This window comes from Mustela putorius, unplaced genomic scaffold (genome assembly GCF_011764305.1).
Source record: "Mustela putorius furo isolate JIRA1106 unplaced genomic scaffold, ASM1176430v1.1 tig00000145_pilon_pilon_pilon, whole genome shotgun sequence".
Lineage (NCBI taxonomy): Eukaryota > Metazoa > Chordata > Mammalia > Carnivora > Mustelidae > Mustela > Mustela putorius.
The window spans coordinates 29,083,694-29,108,207 of record NW_025421294.1 but is presented as its reverse complement, the minus strand read 5'-3'; the positions used below and the strand labels follow the sequence as shown (position 1 = coordinate 29,108,207).

At 36.2% G+C, this 24,514-nt stretch overlaps 1 protein-coding gene across 3 annotated transcripts in view; it reads right to left on the bottom strand.

Annotated features, from left to right (window-relative positions):
- FNIP1 (folliculin interacting protein 1) overlaps window positions 1-24,514 on the bottom strand; it is a 155,333-nt gene that overhangs the window by 36,076 nt on the left and 94,743 nt on the right. For all 3 annotated transcript variants that reach the window (XM_045075544.1, XM_045075546.1, XM_045075545.1), the window contains 3 exons: window positions 21,614-21,749; window positions 19,181-19,382; window positions 15,026-15,111 (listed from right to left, as the gene is read on the bottom strand). In XM_045075544.1, the coding sequence (XP_044931479.1) occupies window positions 15,026-15,111; window positions 19,181-19,382; window positions 21,614-21,749 (424 nt within the window). The remainder of the gene's footprint in view (window positions 1-15,025; window positions 15,112-19,180; window positions 19,383-21,613; window positions 21,750-24,514) is intronic.

The window sequence follows — 24,514 nt, the reverse complement described above, 5'->3', positions numbered from 1 at the left end:
TACAGATTAATAAAATTATGCAACTCAAACATGAGAGGAATGTTAAGTGAAGTGTTAAGGTAGATGAACATACAGGTTTATAGTCCTTAAAGAAGGGGACGGATGAGTACATAAAGGAGCTAATCTGCTTCACTGACACAAGAGGCTCAGGACACACAAGTTAAGTTGAGGACAGGAGTTATTCAGGACTATAAAATGGGAGATTAATTCAAGGTCTGTAAATGGTTGGTGATCCCTTTCTATAACCTATTTTCCCAAAGAATGACTATAGACAGAAGAGCAGATGTAGCAACTGCCTAGTCCTGAGAAGAAACAGGGCCCAAACCCTTCCTGATATTTGAATCCTTCAAAATATATAAACATACACAGTAAGTCTTTGTGGCATTAAAATGTCATGGAAGAAGGGACAGCAATTAGGAGAAGAAAATGTCTTAAATATGCCCCTTCATGAAGTGATAATGAAAACAGGTTAAGAAACACTGCCCTAAAGTAAAGTTCTTCAGTTTGCCTAATGATAATCATGCACAGAACTCCCAACTTGTATTTTAGTACTTTGCTCTCAACTACAGATGGGCAACCACAATATTGATACAAGGGAAAAGCCTCCAAGGAGAGAGGGACACAAACAGAAAAACAGAAACACACACACTCACTCACTCACTCACACAAAAGGACTCATAGAGGAAATAATAAATAATACATTCAGAAAAAGGGAAACATGAAAGAACATGTTTTTTACTAACAAAATAAACTCAAGAGAGAGAAGACAGAGGAAAATAGGTAAGAACGTAGAAAATTTACCAAAACTGAAAGACAAGCTAGTGCTAGAGCTATACTGAAGCTTAATAACCAATGGGCAGGTATAAAGTCATGGCAGGAAATAAATATGCTCCAAGACTGATAAGTCAAGAAATAACTGCATTAAGTATATTGCTTAATAATGTGGAGGTAAATAACAGAATAGGTAACAGTTAAAAATAATGTTCTTGGGAGGGCACCTGGGTGCCTAAGTGGGTTGAGCCTCTGCCTTCGGCTCAGGTCATGATCCAGGATCCTGGGCTGGAGCCCTGAATTGGGCTCTCTGCTCAGCAGGGAGCCTGCTTTCCTCTCTCTCTGCCTGTCTCACTGCCTACTTGTGATCTCTGTCAAATAAATAAATAAAATCTTAAAAAAAAAAATAATGTTCTTGGGAAGTAAGAATGAGGATGGGAGTGATAGGACAGAGTTCCATTTCTTCTTCATTACTAGATTTCTGGGCATGTTTTCTTTGTTTCTTAACCATGTAAATATACTTTATAATTACAAGAAATACTATATACATGAGTGAATGAGATGATCAATTTGTTCTCCATGAGTTTCTTAAGCATATTTGTGACTACTACAAGTCCATGTGTCATAGGTCAGAACCAGTTCACTAACATTAGTATAGTGGTCCACTGAAATCATTAGTTCTAGAGTTTTGGTGTTTAAGGCTATGTACTATGACCTCAGGGTATATCAAATGTACAGAAGGCAAAAAAATTAATAATGCAATAGTGCTTCTCATTATATACAACTCTATGTTGTCATTGGCAATCTAGATTTAATAGGGCTTTCTTCTCCCCTAATGATTATTCCCTAATTTTCAGTGGTAAGCATGAATTTTTAGTCATATGTCCTTTTTTTTTTTTTTTTTTTTCTGACTGACCCTAAAGAATGAAAGACTCCTTTAACTAGAAGGGAACTGTGAACCTGATTTAGTTTTCTTTGATATGCACAAAAGTCAGAGGGAGAATCCAAGAAACTCATCTTTGTGGCTCCAAACTAAACATGCTTCCTGTTTCTCTACATTTCATGGCTTCTACATGTATGTGAATCATTTCCTTCCTCTTCTAAACTACCCCAAAATCATTAATCATCTGGTCCCAGATAAACACATACTTTGATAACTGTCTAATTGCTAACTTTTAATAACAACTTAATTTTAAAATTAAGTATGATGGATCCTCATTATTTGCAGTAATGTCCTATAAAGCTGAGGCAAACAAAGAAGCAGTGAGCAATGAAATACTGTTCCTAAGGAAAATACATGGTCAGATTCCTATCAAGTCTCTCATCAACATTTTTATCAGCTTTTCAATACATAACCCTTTTATAATGTGGATTTCTGTTTAAAGACACCTTATTAATTTACTACTGATTCATTAACACTGAATTCACAGTCAACAGCGCTATAACTTATGCCTAAAGGAAGCTCACATGTCTTTTCTCTGTAAAGCCCATCATAGTTTTCCTGCACTTTGGAATATTAAATAGCATTTCAGCAGTACACCAGGGGATGATTTTTAATAGCAAAATCACTAACCAATAGTACAAAATGCCAGAGGGCAGAGGGCAAGAAGGTGGAGGAGTAGGAGACCTAAATTTTGTCCAGTATCAGGAATTCAGATAGATAGTTCTCAAACCATTCTGAACATTTACAAATGCAACAGGTGACCAAAGAAAAGAATAGCAGCAATTTTATGAACACAAAAGCGACCATTTTCTGGAAGGTAGGATGTGCAGAGAAGTGACTCTGAAGTGATATTTGGGAAGACAGACTGCAGGAGAAGAGAGCCTTCATTAGCTGGATCCTAGCAAGTGATAGAGCAATGGAGCACAAAATTGGAACTTTTAGAAGTCTGCTCCCCTGAGGGAGGTCTCTCCCGTGGCTAAGCTAGGGAGTGAAACCCTCTCTGTGACAGTGTGGTCTCAAGACCCTCAGGTCAAAGAAAAATGAGGGGTGCCTGAGTGTGGAAGAGCTCCCAAGTATCAGAGAGGGAAAACCAACTGCAAAGCTGCAGCCAAGGAGAGGGCTGCCAGCTAGGGGTTGCCATAAACCATGATCTGTGGCACAGTTGGACCACTACTCATTGAGCAGGGACCCAACAAGCAGCAGATCCAGGAGATTCCCCTTCTTCGCCCTGGGAGGAGTGGCATGGGAGTGCACTGCAGGAATCTGCTGGGTTTGGAAACTCCAGACCGGGTTGTGTGCCAGAAAAAAAAATGCTCAGACACAGGCCAGGTGAGCAAGGAGTGTGGCTGGAGACCAGGGAGACAGGTATGATTGACTGGTTTTCTCTGAGAGCTGACGGAAGGGCCTGGGCCCCGAGTTTTCGGCTCCTCTGGGGCCAGAAATTGGGAGGCCGCCATTTTCATTCTCGTCCTCCAAAGCTGTACGGAAATCTTCCAGGGAACAAAAGCTGCAAGAGCAAACCCGAACAGATTACTTAGCCTGTGCCCAGGAAATGGCAGTGCAATTCCACCTGGGACAAAGACATTTGAGGATCATTGCAAGAGGTACCTCCCCCAGAAGATCAGCAAGAACATTCAGCCAAAAGAAAGTCTATCCAGTCAATGAGAACTGCAAAACTCCAGTGCTAGGGGAATACAGCGCATAGAATTCATGGGTTTTTTCCCCATGATTCATTTTTCAAAGTTAATTTTTAAATTTTTCTTTATTTTGTTCTTTTTCTATTTTCTTGAGTTGTTTAACCAACATCTTATCTTATAAATTCCTTTTTAAAAATCTTTTAATTTTAATTTTTACAGTCATAGTCTCTCCCTTCAGTGTATTTAACTGTGTGTGTGTGTGTGTGTGTGTGTGTGTGTATGAAAAATTTGTATATAAATTATTTTTCTTTTTTAAAGTTTTGGAATACAGTTTCTTCTAAATGACCAAAATAAACCCTGAATTCCTAAATCTTGTGTATGGCTTTGTTAGAGTCTCCTGCATGATAACATTCTCTCCTTTTTTTTTTTTTTTTTTACATTTTTAAAAAATTTTTTCTTTCTTTCTCCAGCCAAGTTCTTATCAATTTCTTTTTAAATATTTTTTTAATTTTCATCTTTAGGGTCATATTCCATCCTTTCATCATATTTACCCTTATATTTATATGTATATAAGTTTTTCTTTAAAATTTTAGAACACAGAAAAAAAAAATTTAGAACACAGTTTCTTCTAACAGAGCAAAATACACCCCAAATCTAGTGTGTAGCTCTGTTCTATCCACTGGCCTGATCATATTCTTTCTTTTTTTTTTCTTTTCCCCCAGGTTTCAGATCTCTCCTGATTTGTTTAGGTGTACATTTTTCTGAGGTCACTGTTACCCTTTTAACATTTTGTTCTCTCATTCATCTCTTCTTCTATGGATATGACAACAAAATGGAAAAACTCACCTCAGAAAAAAGAATAAGAGGTGGTACTGCCAGGGACCTAATCAATATGAACATTAGTAAGATGTTGGAACTAAAGTTCAAAATGACAATTATAAAGATACTAGCTGGGCCTGAAAAAAGAATAGACAATACTAAAGAATCCCTTTCAGGAGAAATAAAAGTAGTAAAATCTAACCAAGTCGAAATCAAAAAGGCTCTTAATGAGGTGCAATAAAAAATGGAGGCTCTAAGTGCGAGGATAAATGAGGCAGAAGAGAGAATTAGTGATCTAGAAGACCAAATGATGGAGAATAAAGAAGCTGAGAAAAAGAGGATGAACAACTACTGCATCACGAGGAGAGAATCTGAGAAAGAAGTGATACCAGAAGACAAAATATTAGAATAATGGGATCCTAGAAGAAGAAGAGAGAAGGGGGCAGAAGGTACATTGGAGCAAATTATAGCAGAGAACTCCCCTAATTTGGGGAAGGAAACAGGCATCAAAATCCCCTCAAAATTATTAAAAATAGGTCAACCCTATCATTTAATAGTAAAACTTAAAAGTCTCAGTGAAAAAGAGAAAATTCTGAAAGCAGCTCGGGACAAAAGGTCTGTAACCTATAAAAATAAAAACATTAGATTGGCAGCAGACCTATCCACAGAGACCTTGCAGCCCAGAAAGGACTGGCATGATATATTCCAGAGCACTAAATAAGAAAAATATGGGGCCAAGAATACTATATCCACCTAGGGTGTCAGTGGAAATAGAAAGATAGATAAAAAGCTCCACGACAAAAAACCAAACCAAACCAAACAAACAAACAAACAAAAAAAAAACCACACACACACAAAGATAAAAGAATTTGTGAACACCAAACCAGCCCTAAGCAAATATTGGAAGAGGTCCACTAAAGCAAAGAGAGAGCCTAAAAGTAATATCGAATAGAATGGAACAGAGACAATAACAGTCTCAGTCACCTTACACGCAATACAATGGCACAAAATGCACATCTTTCAATAGTTACCCTGAGTGTAAATGGGCTAAATGCCCCAATCAAGGGCCCAGGGTATCAGAAAAATAAGACCCATCGATAATGCTATCTCTAAGAAACTCATTTTATAGCCAAAGACACCTTCAGATTTAAAGAGAGGGGATGTAAAACAATTTACCATGCTAATAGACATCAAAGAAAGCTGGGTTGGCAATCCTTAAAACAGACAAATTAGATTTTAAACCGAAGACTATAATAAGAGATTAAGAGATATCATACTTAAAGAGTCTATCCAGCAAGAAGATTTAATAATTTTAAATATTTATGCTCCAAACATAGCAGCAGCAATTATGTAAGCCAATTAATAACAAAATCAAGGAAACACATCAACAATAATACAATGATAGTATGGGACTTTAACAATCCCCCTCACTGAAATGGACAGATCATCTAAGCAAAAGATCAAATAGAGGCTTTAAATGACACAATGGACCAGAAGGACATCACAGATACATTCAGAACATTCCATCCCAAAGCAACAGAATACCCACTCCTCTCTAGTGCACATGGAACATTCTCCAGAACAGATCACATCCTGGGTCACAAATCAGGTCTCAACTAGTACCAAAAGATTAGAATCATTCCATGCATATTTTCTTTGAAAGAATTAGTAAGACTGATAAACCCCTGGCCAGACTTATCAAAAAGAAAAGACAAAGGACCCAAATTAATAAAATCATAATGAAAGAGGAGAGATCACAACCAACACCAAAGAAATACAAACAATTATAAGATCATATTATCAGCAACTACACACCAGCAAACTGGACAATTGGGAAGAAATGTATGCATTCCTAAAGACATATAAACTATCAAAACTGAACCAGGAAAAAAAAAACCAGAACAGACCAATAAACAGTAAGGAAACTGAAGCATATTGTAATAAAAAATCTCCCAACAAGGAGGAGCCCAGGGCCAGAAGGCTTCCCAGGGGAATTCTACCAAACATTTAAAGAAGAATTAATACCTAGCCTCCTGAAACTATTCCAAAAATAGAAATGGAAGGGAAACTTCCAAACTCATTTTATGAGGCCAGCATTACCTTGATCCCAAAAACAGAAAAAAGAGAATCACAGACTAATATCCCTGATGAACATGGATACAAAAATTCTCACCAAAATACTAGCCAATAGGAACAGCAGTACATTAAAAGGATTATTCACCACAACCCAGTAGGATTTACTCCTGGGTTGCAAGGTTGGGTCATCATCCACAAATCAATGTGATACATTAATAAAAGAAAGAACAAGAACCAAATGATACTCTCAATAGATGCAGAAAAAGCATCTGACAAAGTACAGCATCTTTTCTTAATTACAACTCTTCACAGTGTAGGGACAAAGGGTACATACCTCAGTATTATGAAAGCAATGTATGAAAAACCCACAACGAATATCATTCTCAATGGGGAAAAAGATAGCTTTTCCCCTAAGATCAGGAACACAGGAACACTGCTATTCAATGTAGTACGAGAAGTCCTAGCCTCAGCAACGAGACAACAAGAACAAATAAAAGGCATCTGAATCAGCAAAGAAGTCGTCAAATGCTCACTCATTGCAGGTGATATAATACTTTACGAGGAAAACCCAAATGACTCTACCCCCAAAACTGATAGAACTCATACAGGGATTCAGTAAAGTGTCAGGATATAAAATCAATGCACTGAAATCAGTTGCATTTCTATACACTAACTGAGACAGAGGAAGGAGAAATTAAAGAGTTGATCCCATTTACAACTGCACCCCAAACCATAGACACCTAGAAATAAACCTAACCAAAGAGGCAAAGAATCTGTACTCAGAAAACTATAGGATACTCATGAAAAGAAATTAAGACATAAAGAAATGGAAAACCGTTCCATGTTCATGGATTGCAAGAATAAATATTGTGAAAATGTCTGTGCTACCTAGAGCAATCTACACACTCATTGCAATCTCTATCAAAATATCATCAACTTTTCTCAACAAAATGGAACAAATAATCTTAACATTTCTATGTAACCAGAAAAGACCCCAAACAGCCAAAAGAATGTTGAAAAAGAAAACCAAAGCTGGTGACATCACAATTCTGGACTTTGAGCTCTATTACAAAGCTGTAATCATCAAGACAGAACAGTACTGGCCCAAAAACAGACACCTAGATCAATGGAATAGAACAGAGTGCCCAGAAATGGACCCTTAACTCTACGGTCAACTGATCTTCGACAAAGCAGCAAAGAATGCCCAATAGAAAAAAGACAGTCTCCTCAACAAATGGTATTGGGAAAACTGGACAACAGAAAAATGAAGCTGGACCATTTCCTTACACCACACACAAAAGTAGACTCAAAATGGATGAAAGACCTAAATATGAGACAGGAATCCATTAAAATCCTTGGGATGAACACAGGCAACAATCTCTTTGACTTTAGCCCCAGCCAAGTTCTTTCTAGAAACATCACCAAAGGCAGTGAAATCACACCCTGAAATCACACCCTGAAGTAAAGTCAGACATTTAACCCACTGAGCCACCCAGGTGCCCCTAATAAAGTATTTTTAAGATTACGTAAGAATGCTTAACTCACTTAAATAGTCTTTCATATCTGTATAGTAACTGAAGTAAAATAAACTAGTATAAAAGGAAAGGTACACAGTCACACATTTGCAATGATTTTGTAACTCACACATACTGTAAATTCTAGGCAATATTAAAATTCTAAAGCTAGGCCATATAGATTACCTAATAACACACCAATTAATTCATAGGTATTCTACAAGGAATGAATCTTCTGACAATATTTACTATGCTAGTAACCTCAGCTGGATCTATGATGACAGTTTCCTCAGACCTCAAATAGGGACATTTGGCCTTTTTCCACAACATTTGTGACTGCAGAGAAGAAACTATCAATCCAATAACGCAAAGTAACATTTCCAAGTGCACGGGCAAGTACTGACTGTTTTGTAATACTGCAAAATGTGAAACTCAGAATACTGCAGAATTCTTTAAGGCATATAAGCAGAAAGAATTATTCAAACACATATTTGTAATAATTCCAGTCTAAAGTCAACTGAACAATACAAATAAAATAACAAATTTAAAATATTATTAACAAAATACCCAATCATTCATAGCACATTTCTTTTACTTTAAAGTTATACTATCCACTTGAGGAAAAGCAAAACTCTTAAGAATCTTTGGTTGAACTTCCAGGAAAACTACAGATTAAATTTAGAAATTGGAAAGATTAAAACTTTTCATACTTCTCAAAATCACTCACTTCCATGACAAAGGCATAGCTTATAGGTTTCTCAAAGAGAAATCACTCTAGAATTCTTCTTCTGGGTTATGCAGTTTAAAGTAAAACTTTCCAGCTATGTAAATACAGATGAACTAGGCTATAAGGGAATGTGTGAAGAGCAAAGCTGTCATAAACCATAAGAAATACATAAAAAACCACTGTACCCAGCTAATAATGTTTTAACTTAATATGGTATTAGGTTCAACATGTCTTATTTCCAATGAAACATAAGAACTTTTCCCACTGCATATAATCTCTCTGAAGAATTTCTAAGCCCAGAAACTCATTATTTCAAAGTAAAATTATTCTCAAATGCTGACTCGGACATCCACTCTCAGGGCTATACAGCCGAAACTCCTGTACAATGCAGGATTGCAAGTATACCTAGCATTGTAGTAGTATAGGCCTGGCAATTTTTCTCCCTGAAAACAGTTAAGCTAGTAATTCCCAAACAGACTGTGAAATAAAAATGCAAGGCTCTCTAGACCTCTAGGAGTTTGGGAAACAGTTTTCATTATGTTTGCCTGGTTATTAGCTCAGCACCATATTTTTGTTTGTAATCAGTGGTATTTAATATAATTTAACTTCCAAACAAAATCAATTTGAATTTTAACTAAATGGAAGTATTCCAATTCTATTTCAATTCAATGTACTCTTACATAAAAATATTGATTAAAAAATATCTGAACTTCCAATTCTAGCCAAAATGTAAAGAGCCTGGAAGTCATCTCATCACTTTACTCCTCAAAAGAAAAAGGCTGAACAAACTGAAAATCAATGACTTTTCTTAGCTACATCACAGAATTGAGGTCTGAGGATAAAACATCACCCCCAAAACTAAATAAGAATCATAGCTAAGACCACCTTTCCTGAAGCAAACGCTTCTGTAACTGGTAGGCCAATAACTGGTAGGAACACTTAAAAAGTAACTGATGAATTTGGTGGCACAATAAATATGAACTACCACTGAATGAGTAAAAAACTCCTTAGGTACCAGTTTTAGGAAGACTGCCACACTTTAAGGGAGTACCATCAGATTTCCAGAATGAGGATCAAAGAAACATCCTTTTGTGTTTCAGATAGGGAGGAATTCTAACAATTTTTAAGTGCACTGAGGGCATTCTCCAAAACAAACATCTGCCCTCCAAGAGTCCAAGTCCAACTATACCAGTGTCTTATCTGACCTAAGAAATGGGCATTTAAACAACTCAATTGTTACTGGCCTACCACACTCATCTATCAGGAGCAAAATAAAGACCAAGAAATGCTTCTGAAGGTCAAAATCCAGGAATTCAAGCTCATTTAAAAAACACTACGATCTGATCACAAGATTATAGAATACTTCTTCCCCCATGCCCAACACCTCACCACCGGACCATTTCAACAAAATACTGCTAAAAGACAATAAAAATACAGTCTGAAGAGACAAAGCATCAGAATGAAACTCAGATCTAAGGCACAGATTTTTGTTATTATCAGATAAGGAAATAACTATGATTGCTACGTAAATGGTCCTAAATGTATAGCTCTAAATATACTAAATAAAGTAGATTAACATGTACGACCATATAAGCAATGTAAGCAAAGAGATGGAAAGAGATGGAAATATTTCGAACTTAAAGAAAATTCGATTTAACAAAATTTGTGGTATGGAACAAAAGCAGTGCATATAGGGTAATTTACAGAACTTAATGCATATATTCAAGAACAAGAAACATCTGAAAACAATAATCTCAGTTTTAATTTTGGGAAACAAAAGAGAGATGAGCAACATAAACCTAAAGCAAGTAGAAGAAAAGAAGTATTAAAAATTAGATCAGGAATCACTGGAATTGAAAAGAGAATACCAACAGATTAAAACTCAACAAGACTAAATCTAATTCTCTGAAAAGATAAATAAAAGTAATAAACTTCTATCCAACATAAGCAAGAAAAAAGAAATGACACAAATTACTGACACAAGAAATGAAAGATGGGTCATTACTACTAATTGATAAACAATTACAGGATAATTAAGCAAAAATAAACTCTATGGCCACCAATTTATTGACTCTAATGGTCCCTGAGAGACAGAGAAGTACCAAAAATTATATAAGACAGAGATAACCTGGAGAGTCCTATACTTAAAGAAATTATGTCAGTAATTAGTAACTCTCATCAAACTAGAAATAAAGGAAACTTTTTTTTTTTTTTGTACGACTTTATTTACTTGAGAGAGAGAGCACAGAGGGAGGAGAAGAAGCAGAACCCTGCTGAGGGATACTAAGATCAGAACCCAAGTGGAAGGCAAACACTTAACCAACTGAGCCACACACAGGCGCCCTGAAGGAAACTTCTTTACCTTGATAAAGACTATCTACAACAAGTTACCATTAACACCATGCTTAATCGTGAGGAACTTGAAGCTTTCCCACTAAAATACGGTACAATGGAGGGGCGTCTGGGTGGCTCAGCTGGTTGAGAGCTATACTCTTGTTTTCAGCTCAAGTCATAGTATCAGGGTTGTGAGATCGGGCCCCTATTGAAGGGCTCTGTGCTGGGCACAGGGATGACTTAAGATCCTCTCTACCTCTCCCTCTACACCCCCACCCTGAACTGCTCATGCTCTATTAAAAAAAAAAAAAAGGAGGGCGCCTGGGTGGCTCAGTGGTTAAGCCGCTGCCTTCGGCTCAGGTCATGATCTCAGGGTCCTGGGATGGAGTCCCGCATCGGGCTCTCTGCTCAGCAGGGAGCCTGCTTCCTCCTCTCTCTCTCTCTGCCTGCCTCTCTGCCTGCTTGTGATTTCTCTCTGTCAAATAAATAAATAAAATCTTTAAAAAATAAAAATAAATAAAAATAAAAATAAAAAAATAAAAAAAAATTAAAAAAAAAAAAGGAAAGGATAGGAGAGGAAGACAGAAGCAGGGAAGGGAAGAAGGAAGGGAAGAAGGGGAATAGGGGAGAGGAAGGGAAGCAGGGAAGGGATGGGGAAGGGAAGGGAAAGGAGAAGGGAGGGGAAGGAGAAGAGAAGGGAACGGAAGAAAAAACCAACACCCAAAACTCTGCAGGAATTAACAAGTGATTACAACAAGGTCACAGCTAAGGTTACTATACAAAGGTCAGGGACACAGGGATGAGAGATAGATAGATAGATAGACAGTGTTAGGCTAAGTGAAATAAATCAGAAAAGTATACATGATTTCACTTACAGGTAAAATTTTTAAAAATAAATAAATAAATAAACAGACAGAAACAAACTCATAAACAGAGAATAAACTGGTGGTTGCCACAGAGGATCATGCGGGGAGATGGGTGAAATAGGGGAAGTGGTTAAGAAGTGCCAATTCAAAGTTACAAAATAAAAAAGTCACAAAGATGAGAAGTACAGCATAGGAGTATAGTAATATTGTTGATAACATTGATGTGACTACCTTATCATGGTGAACAGTGAGTAATATGTAGAATTGTCATATCATGATGATGTACACATGAAACTAATGTAACACTGTATGTCAACTATACTTCAAAAAATATATACACATATATACGAAAGTTCATTGCTTTCTTATATCCCAGCAACAAACAGTTGAAATTTGAAATTATAAACACAGTACCATTTATGTTAAATACCAAAAAAACCCTCATCCTGAAATACTTAGGTAATAATCTTTTAAAATGTACAAGATCTGGGGCATCTGGTTGGCTCAGTCAGTTAAGTGCCCAATTCATGATTCTGGCTTGGGTCATGAGATCAAGCCCTGTGTCAGGGTAGGCACTGGGCGTGGAGTGTGCTTAAGATTCTCTCTTTTCCTCTGCCCCTCACTCCTCCCCATCAAAAGTATAAGATCTATAGAAAAAAAGGAAACATAAAAAAACTCTGATTTAAGGAATTAAAGAATACCTAAATAAATGGAGAGATATTCCATGTTCATGTATAGGAAGACTCTATTGCTATGATGCCACTTTTTCCCAATATGACCTAGAAATTCAACACAATCTCAATCAAAATCACAGCGAGTTATTTTGCGGATATCAACAAAGTGATTCTAAAGTTTATATGAAGAGGCAAAAAGATGCATAATAACCAACATAAAATGAAGGGGAAGAACAGAGTTGGAGGGCTCCTACTACCTAACTTTAAGAACTACTATGGGGCACCTGGGCAGCTCGAACGGTTAAGTGTCCAACTCTTGATTTCGGATCAGGTCATGATCTCAGTCAAGGTCGTGAGATGGAGCCCCGTGTCCAGCTCAGGGCTCAACACACAGTCAGCTTGAGATTCTCTCAATCCCTCTCCCCCTAACCCACCCCAATTATGTGCATGCGTGGCATGTGTGTGCGTGCTCTCTCTTTAAAATAAAATAAATAAATCTTTTTAAAAAATTGTTCTAAATTCCATCTAGAAATGCTGAGGGAATATATTTTTATTTTCCATATACTTCATCTATAAGAAACATTTATTATAATGTTTTAATTATAAACAGTACCTGAAAGATAACAATTTGAATTCTTTTTTATTTTTTAATAACATATAATGTATTATTAGCGCCAGGGGCACAGGTCTGTGAATCCTCAGGTTTACACACTTCGCAGCACTCACCATAGCACATACCCTCCCCAATGTCCATAAACCCACCACCCTCTCCCTACACCACCCCCCGCCCCTGCAACCCTCGGTTTGTTTTGTGAGATTAAGAGTCTCTTATAGTTTGTCTCCCTCCTGGATCCTATCTTGTTTCATTTATTCTTTTCCTACCCCCCAAACCCCCCACGTTGCATCTCCACTTCCTCATATCAGGGAGATCATATGATAGTTGTCTTTCTCCAAACAATCTGAATTCTTAAGGTACAGGTATGAACAAATAAAATTATGAATAATTCTACATATAATTCATATATAAAGAGCAATGATGCCAATGAACTGAAGGAACATACTGATTAAAAATACTTTATTACTGAATTAGTATTCAGTACATGTAGTTTCAGTGTTGCAAGATGAAAAAGTTCTGGAGTTTTGTAATAAAATTTAACACTATTGAACTGTACACTTAAAAATGGTTAAGACGTTAAATTTAATGTTATGTGGGTTATTTTACAACTATAAAAATTTTTAATACTTTACAGTATTTGTTAGTATGCTTCATTCAGTAGCGTAGGACAGGCCTGAAGTTAACATGCTAAAATATAATAATAGCAGAAACATCAGTTCCAATATAATTTGCATTTGCGCAAATTATTTCCTTCCAAGACCAAAAAAGAAAAACTGATTTCTCTAATTTGTTTTTCATTTCCCCTCATCACTGAGTTTACTGAACAAAAATGGAAGATTTTTAAGCTTACTTTTAATGGCTTTATCCTAAAAATTATAGTAAATAAAAGATGAATGACTAGTAAATTTTATCTTTCTCAATAATTGAGTCCAGTGGATAATTATTACACAATAGCCACAAAGTAAACGTTTTCAACTTAAATAAATTAAAAACATGATAAAATACTCCATATTGGTTAGGTTATTTTTACCATGCAATTTCCACTTAACACTTCTCTATAACTCAATTTCAAAAATCATACAGAACATTATTGAGGCAATAAGGTCTCTCATTTTGAGAGAAGTTAAAAAAAAAAAAAAAAAGACACCAGATTTACTTCCACTGTGGTTTACTATAATATAGTATGAGGAAAATGAAAAATAAAAAACAAGCAAAGTTGAAAACAAACATAGGTTTTCCCTTACTGTCAAATTTACTAAACACACCACTCCTTAGTCATCTCCATTAACAAAATATGTGTGTATATCCGTGTGTGTCTGAGTGTCTGGTTGTGTATGACATGCCTAAAGTTTCATCATAACAATCCTGAAATATCACAAGCTAAAACAGGCTTTCACTTCAAAATGTAATAGTCCATTTAAACCAACAATCCAGGAGATCTCTGCCCCAATATGGGACCACAACAAATACATAGCCAGTTTTTCTAAAAATGAGATACATAGGGGCGCCTGGGTGGCTCAGTGGGTTAAGGCCTCTGCCTTCGGCTCGGGTCATGATCCCGGGGTCCTGGGATCGAGCCCCGCATGGGGCTCTCTGCTCTGCGGGGAGCCTGCTAACTCCTCTCTCTCTCTCTGCCTGCCTCTCTGCCTACTTGTGATCTCTGTCTGTCAAATAAATAAATAAAATCTTAAAAAAAAAAAAAAAGAGATACATAAACTACTGGTAATAATAAACCTTAAGTGGTACACTTAACCCAAGAGAGAGGACAAAGCATGTTTCTGGCGAACAAGGGTCTCCCTCCTCTAGTCATATTTGTTTCTGAAATGCTTTGGTACTAAAACCATGCCCCTGATGAATCCCAAATATGCCTGAATCCCTAAAACAAGTGATACTTAATAACAGAAGCCAGTGGCCTAGTGATTTATACCTTCTCTTGTCCATGGGACCAAGAAATTTAAATAATTTTATCAGAAAAACCTAAAGAAAATAAATCTTCCTGTGTACACTACTAGACAACTCTAAATTATGAAAAGCTAGAGAATATGTACCTGAATTCATTTAGGGCATCAACTATTCGATTATATGCCAAACTCCTCTGATTGGCATCAGCTGATCTCCGGCTCATTTTCATAGCCTTGGAAGCAATGAAATAGTTAATTCTTATACTGATCACAAGCAAAAAATGGGAGAAAAAAAAAAAGTGAAGGACAAAATCACTTATTTCCACAACACTCTACCATCATGTAAAGAAGGTACATACATTTACAGAGGCTTTCTTTTTTGCACATCTGATCATTAGCAGTTACAACAAAATTCAAATTTTTCAAATGTTAAATCTCTTACTGAAACTCTCAAATGGCAATACTAACATAAAAAAAATGATGTTAACAGTTTCTGGGTTACATAAAACCACCATTTTCTGTTTTTGTTTTTGTTTTTTTAACATACAGAGCAAGATATAATAACTCAGTAACAATGGCATTTTCCTATAACATTCTCACAGAGAATAGCTCGTTAAGTATACCTTTTTAAAAATCTAAAACATTAGGATTCTATTGAAAAGTATCTCAAGTTATTAATAATATTTTCTTTATTAAAAACATATTTAGCCAAGGTTGAGAGGTTTTGCTTTATACAGACAAAAAGTGGATCAGGATTAGGATGTGAATGTCAAAAAGAACTTTTTTTAGACATTTTAAAGAGAATGGATTTCTGCATTACTTATGTAATTAAAAATCAATTTAAAAAATTTTAAACATGTATTTCAGAGGTCAGACTACTTTAAGGCCAGAAATCATATTCATGCACATCTAAAAGCTTCATAAGGTAAACGTGAAACTTTGTTTTCATAAACTGTTGAGATTCCCAATTTATTTAAAAAAAAAAAAAAGGAGTGAATATTCTTTAGCTAAAACTAAACATTAAACTTTATCAGCAGTAAAAATGTACAATTACAGTATAGATCTCAAAAGGTGGCACAAGCTTCAAAATAATTCCCAAGGTACTGAGAAACAAAATCCACTTATTTTCATTAAAAAAAAACAACAACAAATAAATGATACTGTCAAAACTGACCCTAAAAGAAAACTTCTCTGTATGGTCCACTGTTTACGATATTCTATCACTAATTAACAGCTATAGAACTTTTAAAATTAAGTTCTGTTTATTTATATAAAGATACTCATCCATTTAGCTTTATTTTTCAGTTATAGTAAGAAAATGAGATTTTAAACTTGCTGAACAAATACTGAAACAACTATAAGGATTGCAATGTATGCTTTTTGGTTATAAAATGGTCAAAGCATTAAAACATGTAAAAAGTAATCTATAATGAGTTCTATACTGCCTGAATATTTCAAGTTTTATACAAAACTTCAAACCATTCTCCCGGTGACTCAAAATGTCACTTCATTCGCAGCTAAGTATTATGTGTATTGACTTTGGCAACATTGATTACAAAAAGGGACAGCTGCCAACTGAAGAAAATGTCACCAAGGTCTAACTTCTGAAAAAAGCAAAAATGGCCATTACTCATTTGTTCAATTAAAGATGTATTGCTAATGATCTATTTGTCCTCTGACAATTTAACGTGAATAACAAACATCAGTGTAACTCTCTGGAGGCAGATGAGACTTAGTCACTGCTGGGTTACCAAAATGCACCCTGTTTTTAAGACCATTCTAATTGGTCCTCCTCTCCCTAGCCTTCTGAATTCTACTCTCTTAAAAAAAAAAACATACAGCTAAATTAATCTTCCGAAAGCACAATTTAGAGACGGCTTTAACAACAATGTCAAAACTCCTGGTTAGCATTCGAGATTCTTTGTGGTCTGGGTCTCATAAATTCTGTCAACCATACCACCCACTACCCCTCTTCTATCCTTTCCCTTCTGTATACTGTCAATGGGATTAAGAATTTAGTTATTCCCAAAGATTTGTTACTTTAACTTCCTGGGAATCTCTTAAAAATAATAGGGAAACTTCAGCACGGTATTAATTACAGTGTAGTTACAATTATGAAAGAGTAAAAATGACTTAAAAACTGTTACTTGAGGAAATCCTCTCAAATATATTTAAGAACAATTTACAATGACATGAGAAGTGTATATGTTAACAATGATGAGTTTTTAAAAATGGGCACATAATTAAAATAATATGGACACAAAACAATCCCAATCGAGTAAAAATAAAATATACATAGAAAAGGCCTGGGAAGACTTTTAGCAAAATGTTACAGAGTTATTTTTGGGTGGCAAGTATATCAATTTTCTTGCTATTCAGCTATATTCAATTCTCAAAGTTTTACGTTTTAAAAGTCCTACATATCCTTTAAGATCCAGTCCAAATGTGACATCTTCTCAAAAGGAAGTCCTCTTCTTTTCCTATGAGCTTGTCTTTTTTAGTTATTCTTATGATCTATCTTATATTCATAATTTTACTTGTATATAAATTTATCATATCCACTATCAGCAGCACGAGACACAACTATCACTCTTACATTCTTAAATCTTTCCCTTCATTTGGCGCCCCTCAAAAAAGTATTCTATCTTATTTTTCCTGTTACTTGAATGGCCAATTCCATTACTCTCTGCAGTTCTTTCTCAACTCTTCAAATTTTAACTGCTGAAATGCTCCACAGATCAAGTGTAGGATCTCCTCTCCTTGCTTCTATTCCTCAGTTTCATGTCTTCAAATACCATCAATGCACTGATGACTACCTAGCCTGATCTCCTAAACTCTAGACTCATATAACCACTTAGATGTCCAAGAGGCCTTTCAAACGAATACCTGACTTTCCTCCACCCAACCTGTTCCATCTTACTAGCGGTAACTCCATCCTTCTTACTGCTCAAGAGAAAAATCTCAAGCCAACCTGTACTGTTCTCCTTCCCACACACACCAATTGAGTCCATCAACTAATCTCATTAGCCCTATTTTCAAAACATATCCAGAATCCAATCACTACTCATCAATTCTATCACCTAACTGGTTTGAGTATCCAACATCTCTCACTGTATCACTGCAACAGTCTCCTGTTTTATTCTCATAGCATCCACCTTTGCCTCTGGAAGTCTATTCTTCATAAGCAGTAGGAGTGAACCTCATAAACACTGTCATTCCTCTGCTTTGGTTTCCCATCTTAAGAGTAAATGCTAGTGCCCTTGCGATGGTATCCTAAAAGTGTGTACATAATCTGAAGTTACTTCTAAACCAGCCACTTTGGCCTCCTTACCTTGCTCAAGCATCAGGGTTACTCCTGACTCAGGCCTTTGCCCCTGCCTAGATTCCCTCATATAGTTGCATCTCACTTCTTCCATATCTCTGGATCAAATGTCATTCTATCAGGAACCATCATGATTAGGCAACAAAAATCAGAATATCTCCATCCAGCATTCCTTATAAACCCATTTTATTTTTCTCCATAACATTTATTATCATCAAAAATCATATATTTGGGGCACCTGGGTGGCTTAATTGGTTAAGTGTCTGACTCTTGATTTTGGCTCAGGTCATGATCTCAGGGTCATGAGACAGAGTCCTGCAAGAGGTTTTGTGCTGGGTGTGGAGCCTGCTTAACATTCTCTCTCTCCCTCTTCCTCTGCCTTTCTCTCTGCTTGTGCATGCATGCTCTCTCTCTCAAAAAAAAAAAAAAGTAAAAATAAAAATAACCATAATCAGGGCGCCTGGGTGGCTCAGTGGGTTAAGCCGCTGCCTTCGGCTCAGGTCATGATCTCAGGGTCCTGGGATCGAGCCCCGCATCGGGCTCTCTGCTCAGCAGGGAGCCTGCTTCCCTCTCTCTCTCTCTGCCTGCCTCTCTGTCTACTTGTGATCTCTGTCTGTCAAATAAATAAATAAAATCTTTAAAAAAAAAAAAATAACCATAATCATAAAATAAAACTTATAAATTCATTTGTTTATTTGCTGCCTCATGAGGTCTAGAGTGTTGCTTTTTTCCCATATTACCTACACTTGCTAGAATAGTGCTTGTCATGAATGGATGAATGACTTTGTAACATATATTAGGCAGTAAGCTCCCTGAAAAGAGCTGAAGTCTATTTTGCATCTCCAGAGCACTTTGTAGGGTAATTGCAACTGTGGCTGTTAATTTTTCTGCCAAATGAATAAACATAATACTAAATAAGAAGAATAAGATTCAGAGGAAAATAAAGGACATTAACAAACCAACAACATGACTGTGCTTACCTGTTCTATTGCACTCTTTAGTTTGTTCATGTGGCTTTCAAAGAGAGGAAAATGTGAAAAAAAGAATTCATTAAATTTGTTATTTTCATCTTCATCTTTGGATAATGAAAAGATTACCCCAATTGCAATCTTCTTTTTTCTCACAATTCCTGGGTTAGGGCCACAGCTTTCATCTGACAGATTAAAGCTTTCTTCTATAGACCTTAAAAATAAATGTTTTTTTTTAATTAAAAAAATACAAAAATAATTAAATTCATAGTTTGAGTCCTTGCTAACTAAATGTACACTAAGTATTTTTTTTTCTGTTTTATCAAGTAAATCTAAAAATGCATATCAACTGCTATCTCATTTAGCAATCTACTGGCTTTTCTTTCATACTCACATTTTTTAAAATTATTTTATTTATTAGACAGACCGAGATCACAAGTAGAGAGTTAGGCAGAGAGAGAGAGAGAGAGAGAGAGGAGGAAGCAGGCTCCCCGCCAAGCAGAGAGCGGGATGTGGGGCTCGATCCCAGGACCCTGGGATCGTGACCTGAGCCAAAGGCAGAGGCTTAAGCACTGAGCCACTCAGGCGCCCCCCCATACTCACATTTTTATAAGAAATTTTAACAGAGAGTCAGATTGGGAACATTTTGTTAAATTAGAAGTCACTAAAAAAAGGAGGTAACTTCCAATTCATAACCAATCTAAAATGCCTGAATTTTTAGGTGTATAACTGAGTCTGATGTAATTCACTGTTCTATGATCTACTTATGTCTCTCCTTTTGATTCCAGAAATTAAAAAAAAAAAAGGACTAAAGGGATTAAGTAAAAGAGGAAACAAGAAGTTACATTATTTATAGCTGCTTAACATAGACTAAAAAAAAGATCTTTAAAGAATGAATGAACTTGCCTAATTACAAACACAAAAAACTGAAGTATCAAAACATGCAGTACATTAATCAAACACCTAAATAGAAGGGCTAACACTATAAAAACTTTTGGGAAAAACATAGGGTAAAATCTTTAAGATACTGAATTTGGCAATGACTTCCTGGATATGACACTCAAAAGTACAGATAACTAAAGAAAAAAGAAATAAACTGGACTACATAAAATTTAAACTGCTGTGTACCAAAGGACACTGTCAAGAGAATGAAAAGACTACCCATGGAATGGGAAAAAATTCAGCCAAGCATATGTCTGATAAAGGATTAGTATCTAGAATATGTAAAGAACTCCTATACTTCAACCAATAAACCTAAATAAAAAATGGGCACAACACTTGTAACAGGCATTTCTCCAAAAGACAGACACACAGCCAATAAGCACATAAAAACATACTCAGTAACACTAGCTATTAGTGAAATAAAAATCAAAACCACAGTAAGATACCACTTCATACCCATCAGGACAGCTATTATCAAAAAAACAGAAAATGACTATTGGAAAGAATGTGGAGAAATTAGAATTCTGTGCATTTCTGGTAAGAATGTAAAAATGGAACTGGCCACTGTAGAAAACAATATGGAATTTTCACAAAACTTTAACCACAGAATTACCCTATCTCCCAGCAATTCCACATCTGGGTATATACTCAAAAAGAATGAAAGGAGGAACTCAAAAAGGGTATTTGTATACCCATGTTCATATCAGCATTATTTGCAAAAGCTGCAAGTAATCCAATTAGCAACAATCACACCTCAGATAAACCTCATTGCCTACAATACTGTCACTGCTCAAAGCTAGGTGAAAGCAATCCAAATGTCCATCAACAGACAAGTGCCTAAATAAAGTGTGATATATACACACGATGGAGTATTAATCAGCCCTAAAAAGGAATAAAACCCTAATACATGCAACAACACAGATGAACCATGAAGACATTCTAACTGAAATAAACTAAATATAAAAGGATAAATATTCTATGATCCCACTTATATCAGGTTTGTAGAGAATTCTCAAATTCAGAGAGACAAAAAATAATATTTTGAATGGTAGCCAAGGGTAGGGAGGAATGGGGAGTTACTGCTTAACGGGTACAGCTTCAATTTGGGGAAATAAAAAAGTTCTGGACATGAATAATGACGATGGTTGCATAACAATGTGAAGGTACTTAAAATGCCACTGAACTATATACTAATATCAGTTAAAACTACCAATAATTTAACAAATGGAATATTTTAAAAGTTTCAAGACTTAAAATACACAAAATACAAACCCAGACTCTAAAAAGAATCATTCAGAATTGTGTTTCAGGAACTACTCAGGGCACCTGGGTGGCTCAGAGGCGACTGCCTTCAGCTCAGGTCATGATCCTGGAGCCCCAGGACTGAGTCCCCCCTCTCACGCTCTCTCTTTCTCTCATTCTCCCTCTCAAATACATAAATAAAATATTTTTTAAAAAAATAAGGAACTATTCAATTTTATTATAGTGAAGGTTCCAGCTTACCATCTAGGAAATACCCCATTCTCCAAGCTTGTTGTTTGGCTGCGTCGCCAACGTCGCTGGTAACTGCTGGCACAACTTCGGGTAAGTGAGGAGTTTGGAGAGGGAAATGGTGTAATAAGCAAGCTGCTCAGAGATGCTGTCAGGTCAAAATAAAAACAAGTATAATGTAAACATTTAAAAATACATCAATAAGAACTCAGCATAAAGATAATTTTTTTAAAGATTTTATTTATTTATTTGAGAGACATAGCGAGAGATAGCACAAGCAGGGGGAGGGAAAAAGGGAAAGGAGGCTCCTGCTGGGCATGGAGCATGACATGGGGTTCGATCCCAGAACCCTGGGACCATGACCTAAGCTGAAGGCAGAAGCTTAACCAATTGAGCCACCCAGGGGCCCCAAGATAAATTTCTTTTTAACAAATTTAATAGTGATTCAAATTTTTCATTTTGTTTCATGAACTTCTAAAATTTCCATTTTAAAAAAGTAACATTGTTGGGGCGCCTGGGTGGCTCAGTGGGTTAAGCCGCTGCCTTCTGCTCAGGTCATGATCTCAGGGTCCTGGGATTGAGTCCCGCATCGGGCTCTCTGCTCAGCGGGGAGCCTGCTTCCCTCTCCCTCTCTCTCTCTCTCTCTCTGCCAGCCTCTCTACCTACCTGTGATTTCTCTCTGTCAAATGAATAAATAAAATCTTTTAAAAAAGTAACATTGTTGTTGGAGCAAAGTCCCAGAGCAGAAAATTCATATATTAATAGTGCATTGGAAAGAGACTCTGAGACCTTCCCCTTTTTATAGTCTTACTCCCACCCCTACTTGAGAAGAAAGGGCTAATTTGAAACAAGCATTATTTCTTCAGCCATGAGACTGTCCTCTAGCTTAGCTAAATACTTAGTCCTTAAATTTAAAGAAGTATGATGATTCAGGTTTTTAAAATTATTTTATCTTTTTGAAGTTTGTATTTAAATTCTAGTTAGTTAATATACAGTATAATATTAGTTTCAAGTGGACAATATACTGATTCAGCAGTTCCACACAACATCCCCTGCTCATCACAACAAGTGCATGCCTATCCCCTATTTAACCCATCCCCTCACCCACCTTCCTTCTCGTAACCATCAGTTTCTATAGTTAAGAGTCTGTTTCTTGGTTTGCTTCTCTCTCATTTTTTCTCCCTTCGTCATTTGTTTTGTTTCTTAAATTCTACATATGAGTGAAATCGTGTTTATCTTGCTCGCACTGACTTATTTCCCTTAGCTCAATACCCTGTACCACCATCTGTGCTGTTACAAATGGAAGACTTTATTCTTTTTTATGTCTTAGTAATAGTCCACTGTATAAATATACCAAATCTTCCTATATCTACTCATCAGTTGATGGATACTGGGGCTGTTTCTATAATTTGGCTGTTGTAAGTAATGCTGCTATAAACATACATTGTAAACTGCATAAATGTGCATGTATCCCTCTGAACTAATATTTTTATATTCTTCGGGTAAACAGTACTATAATTGTTGGACTGATGTGATTCCTTTTAATGCAGCAGCTAGATTTTAAGAACAAAAGTTCTGAATGTCATTTGAAGATGTCATTTAAAAGCACATCATCTTTTATCTGTCACAATGGCTAAAACCAAAACAACAAGAAATAACAAATGTTGAAAGGATATGAAGAGAAAGGACCCTCATGTGTTGGTGGAAATACAAACTGGTACAGCCACTAGATTCCTCAAAAAACTATAAAGAGAAATACCATATGATTCAGTAATTTCACTACTGGGTATTTACACAAAGAAAACAAAAACAGTAATCTAAAAAGATACATGCCCTCCTAAGTTTACTGCAGCATTATTTACAAGAGCTAAGATAATCTAAGCAATCTAAGTGTCCACTGATAGATGAAGCAATAAAGAAGATGTATATACATATTACCCAATCATAAAATAGAATGAGATACTGCCATCTGAGACAACATGGATGGACCCAGAGGGTATAAAGCTAAGTGCAGTAAGTCAGAGAAACACAAATACCATATGCTATCACTTGTATGTGGAATCTAAAAAACAGAATAAACAAACAAAAAGCAGAAAGAGACCCATTAACACAGAGAACAAATTGATGGTTGCCAGAGAGAAGGGGGTTAGATGGGAAGGGAAAAATGCGTGAGGGGGAGTGAGAGATACAAGCTTCCAGTAATGAAATGAATAAGTCACAGGGATAAAAAGGACAGGTTAGGGATGAGTCAGTGGTACTCTAATATTGTTGTAATAAAAATGAAGATGGGAGCTACATTGTGGTAAGCATACCATAACACACAAAGTTGTCAAATCCTATGTTGTACATCTAAAACTGATGTAACACAGTGTGTCACAACTGTATTTACAACTATACTTCAATAAAAAGAATAAAAGTATCACTGACACTTGAACATGGGTTTGAAATGTGCAGAGCTATTTAACATATGTTTGAGTTTTTGGGGGTTTTTTCGATAAATACAGTATAGAATTACAAATCTATTTTCTTTACGATTTTTTCTTTTTAAGATTTTATTTATTTATTTGACAGACAGAGATCACAAGTAGGCAGAGAGGCAGGCAGAGAGAGGAGGAAGCAGGCTCCCTGCTGAGTGGAGAGTCCGATGCAGGCAGGGCTCAATCCCAGGATCCTGAGACCAGGACCTGAGCCGAAGGCAGAGTCTTTAACCCACTGAGCCACAAAGGGCCCTTCCTTATGATTTTCTTTTTTTTTTTTTAAAGATTTTATTTATTTATCTGACAAAGAGAGATTACAGGTAGGTAGAGAGGCTGGCAGAGAGAGAGAGAGAGGAGCAGGCTCCCCGCCGAGCAGAGAGCCTGATGTGGGACTCAATCCCAGGACCCTGAGATCATGACCTGAGCCGAAGGCAGC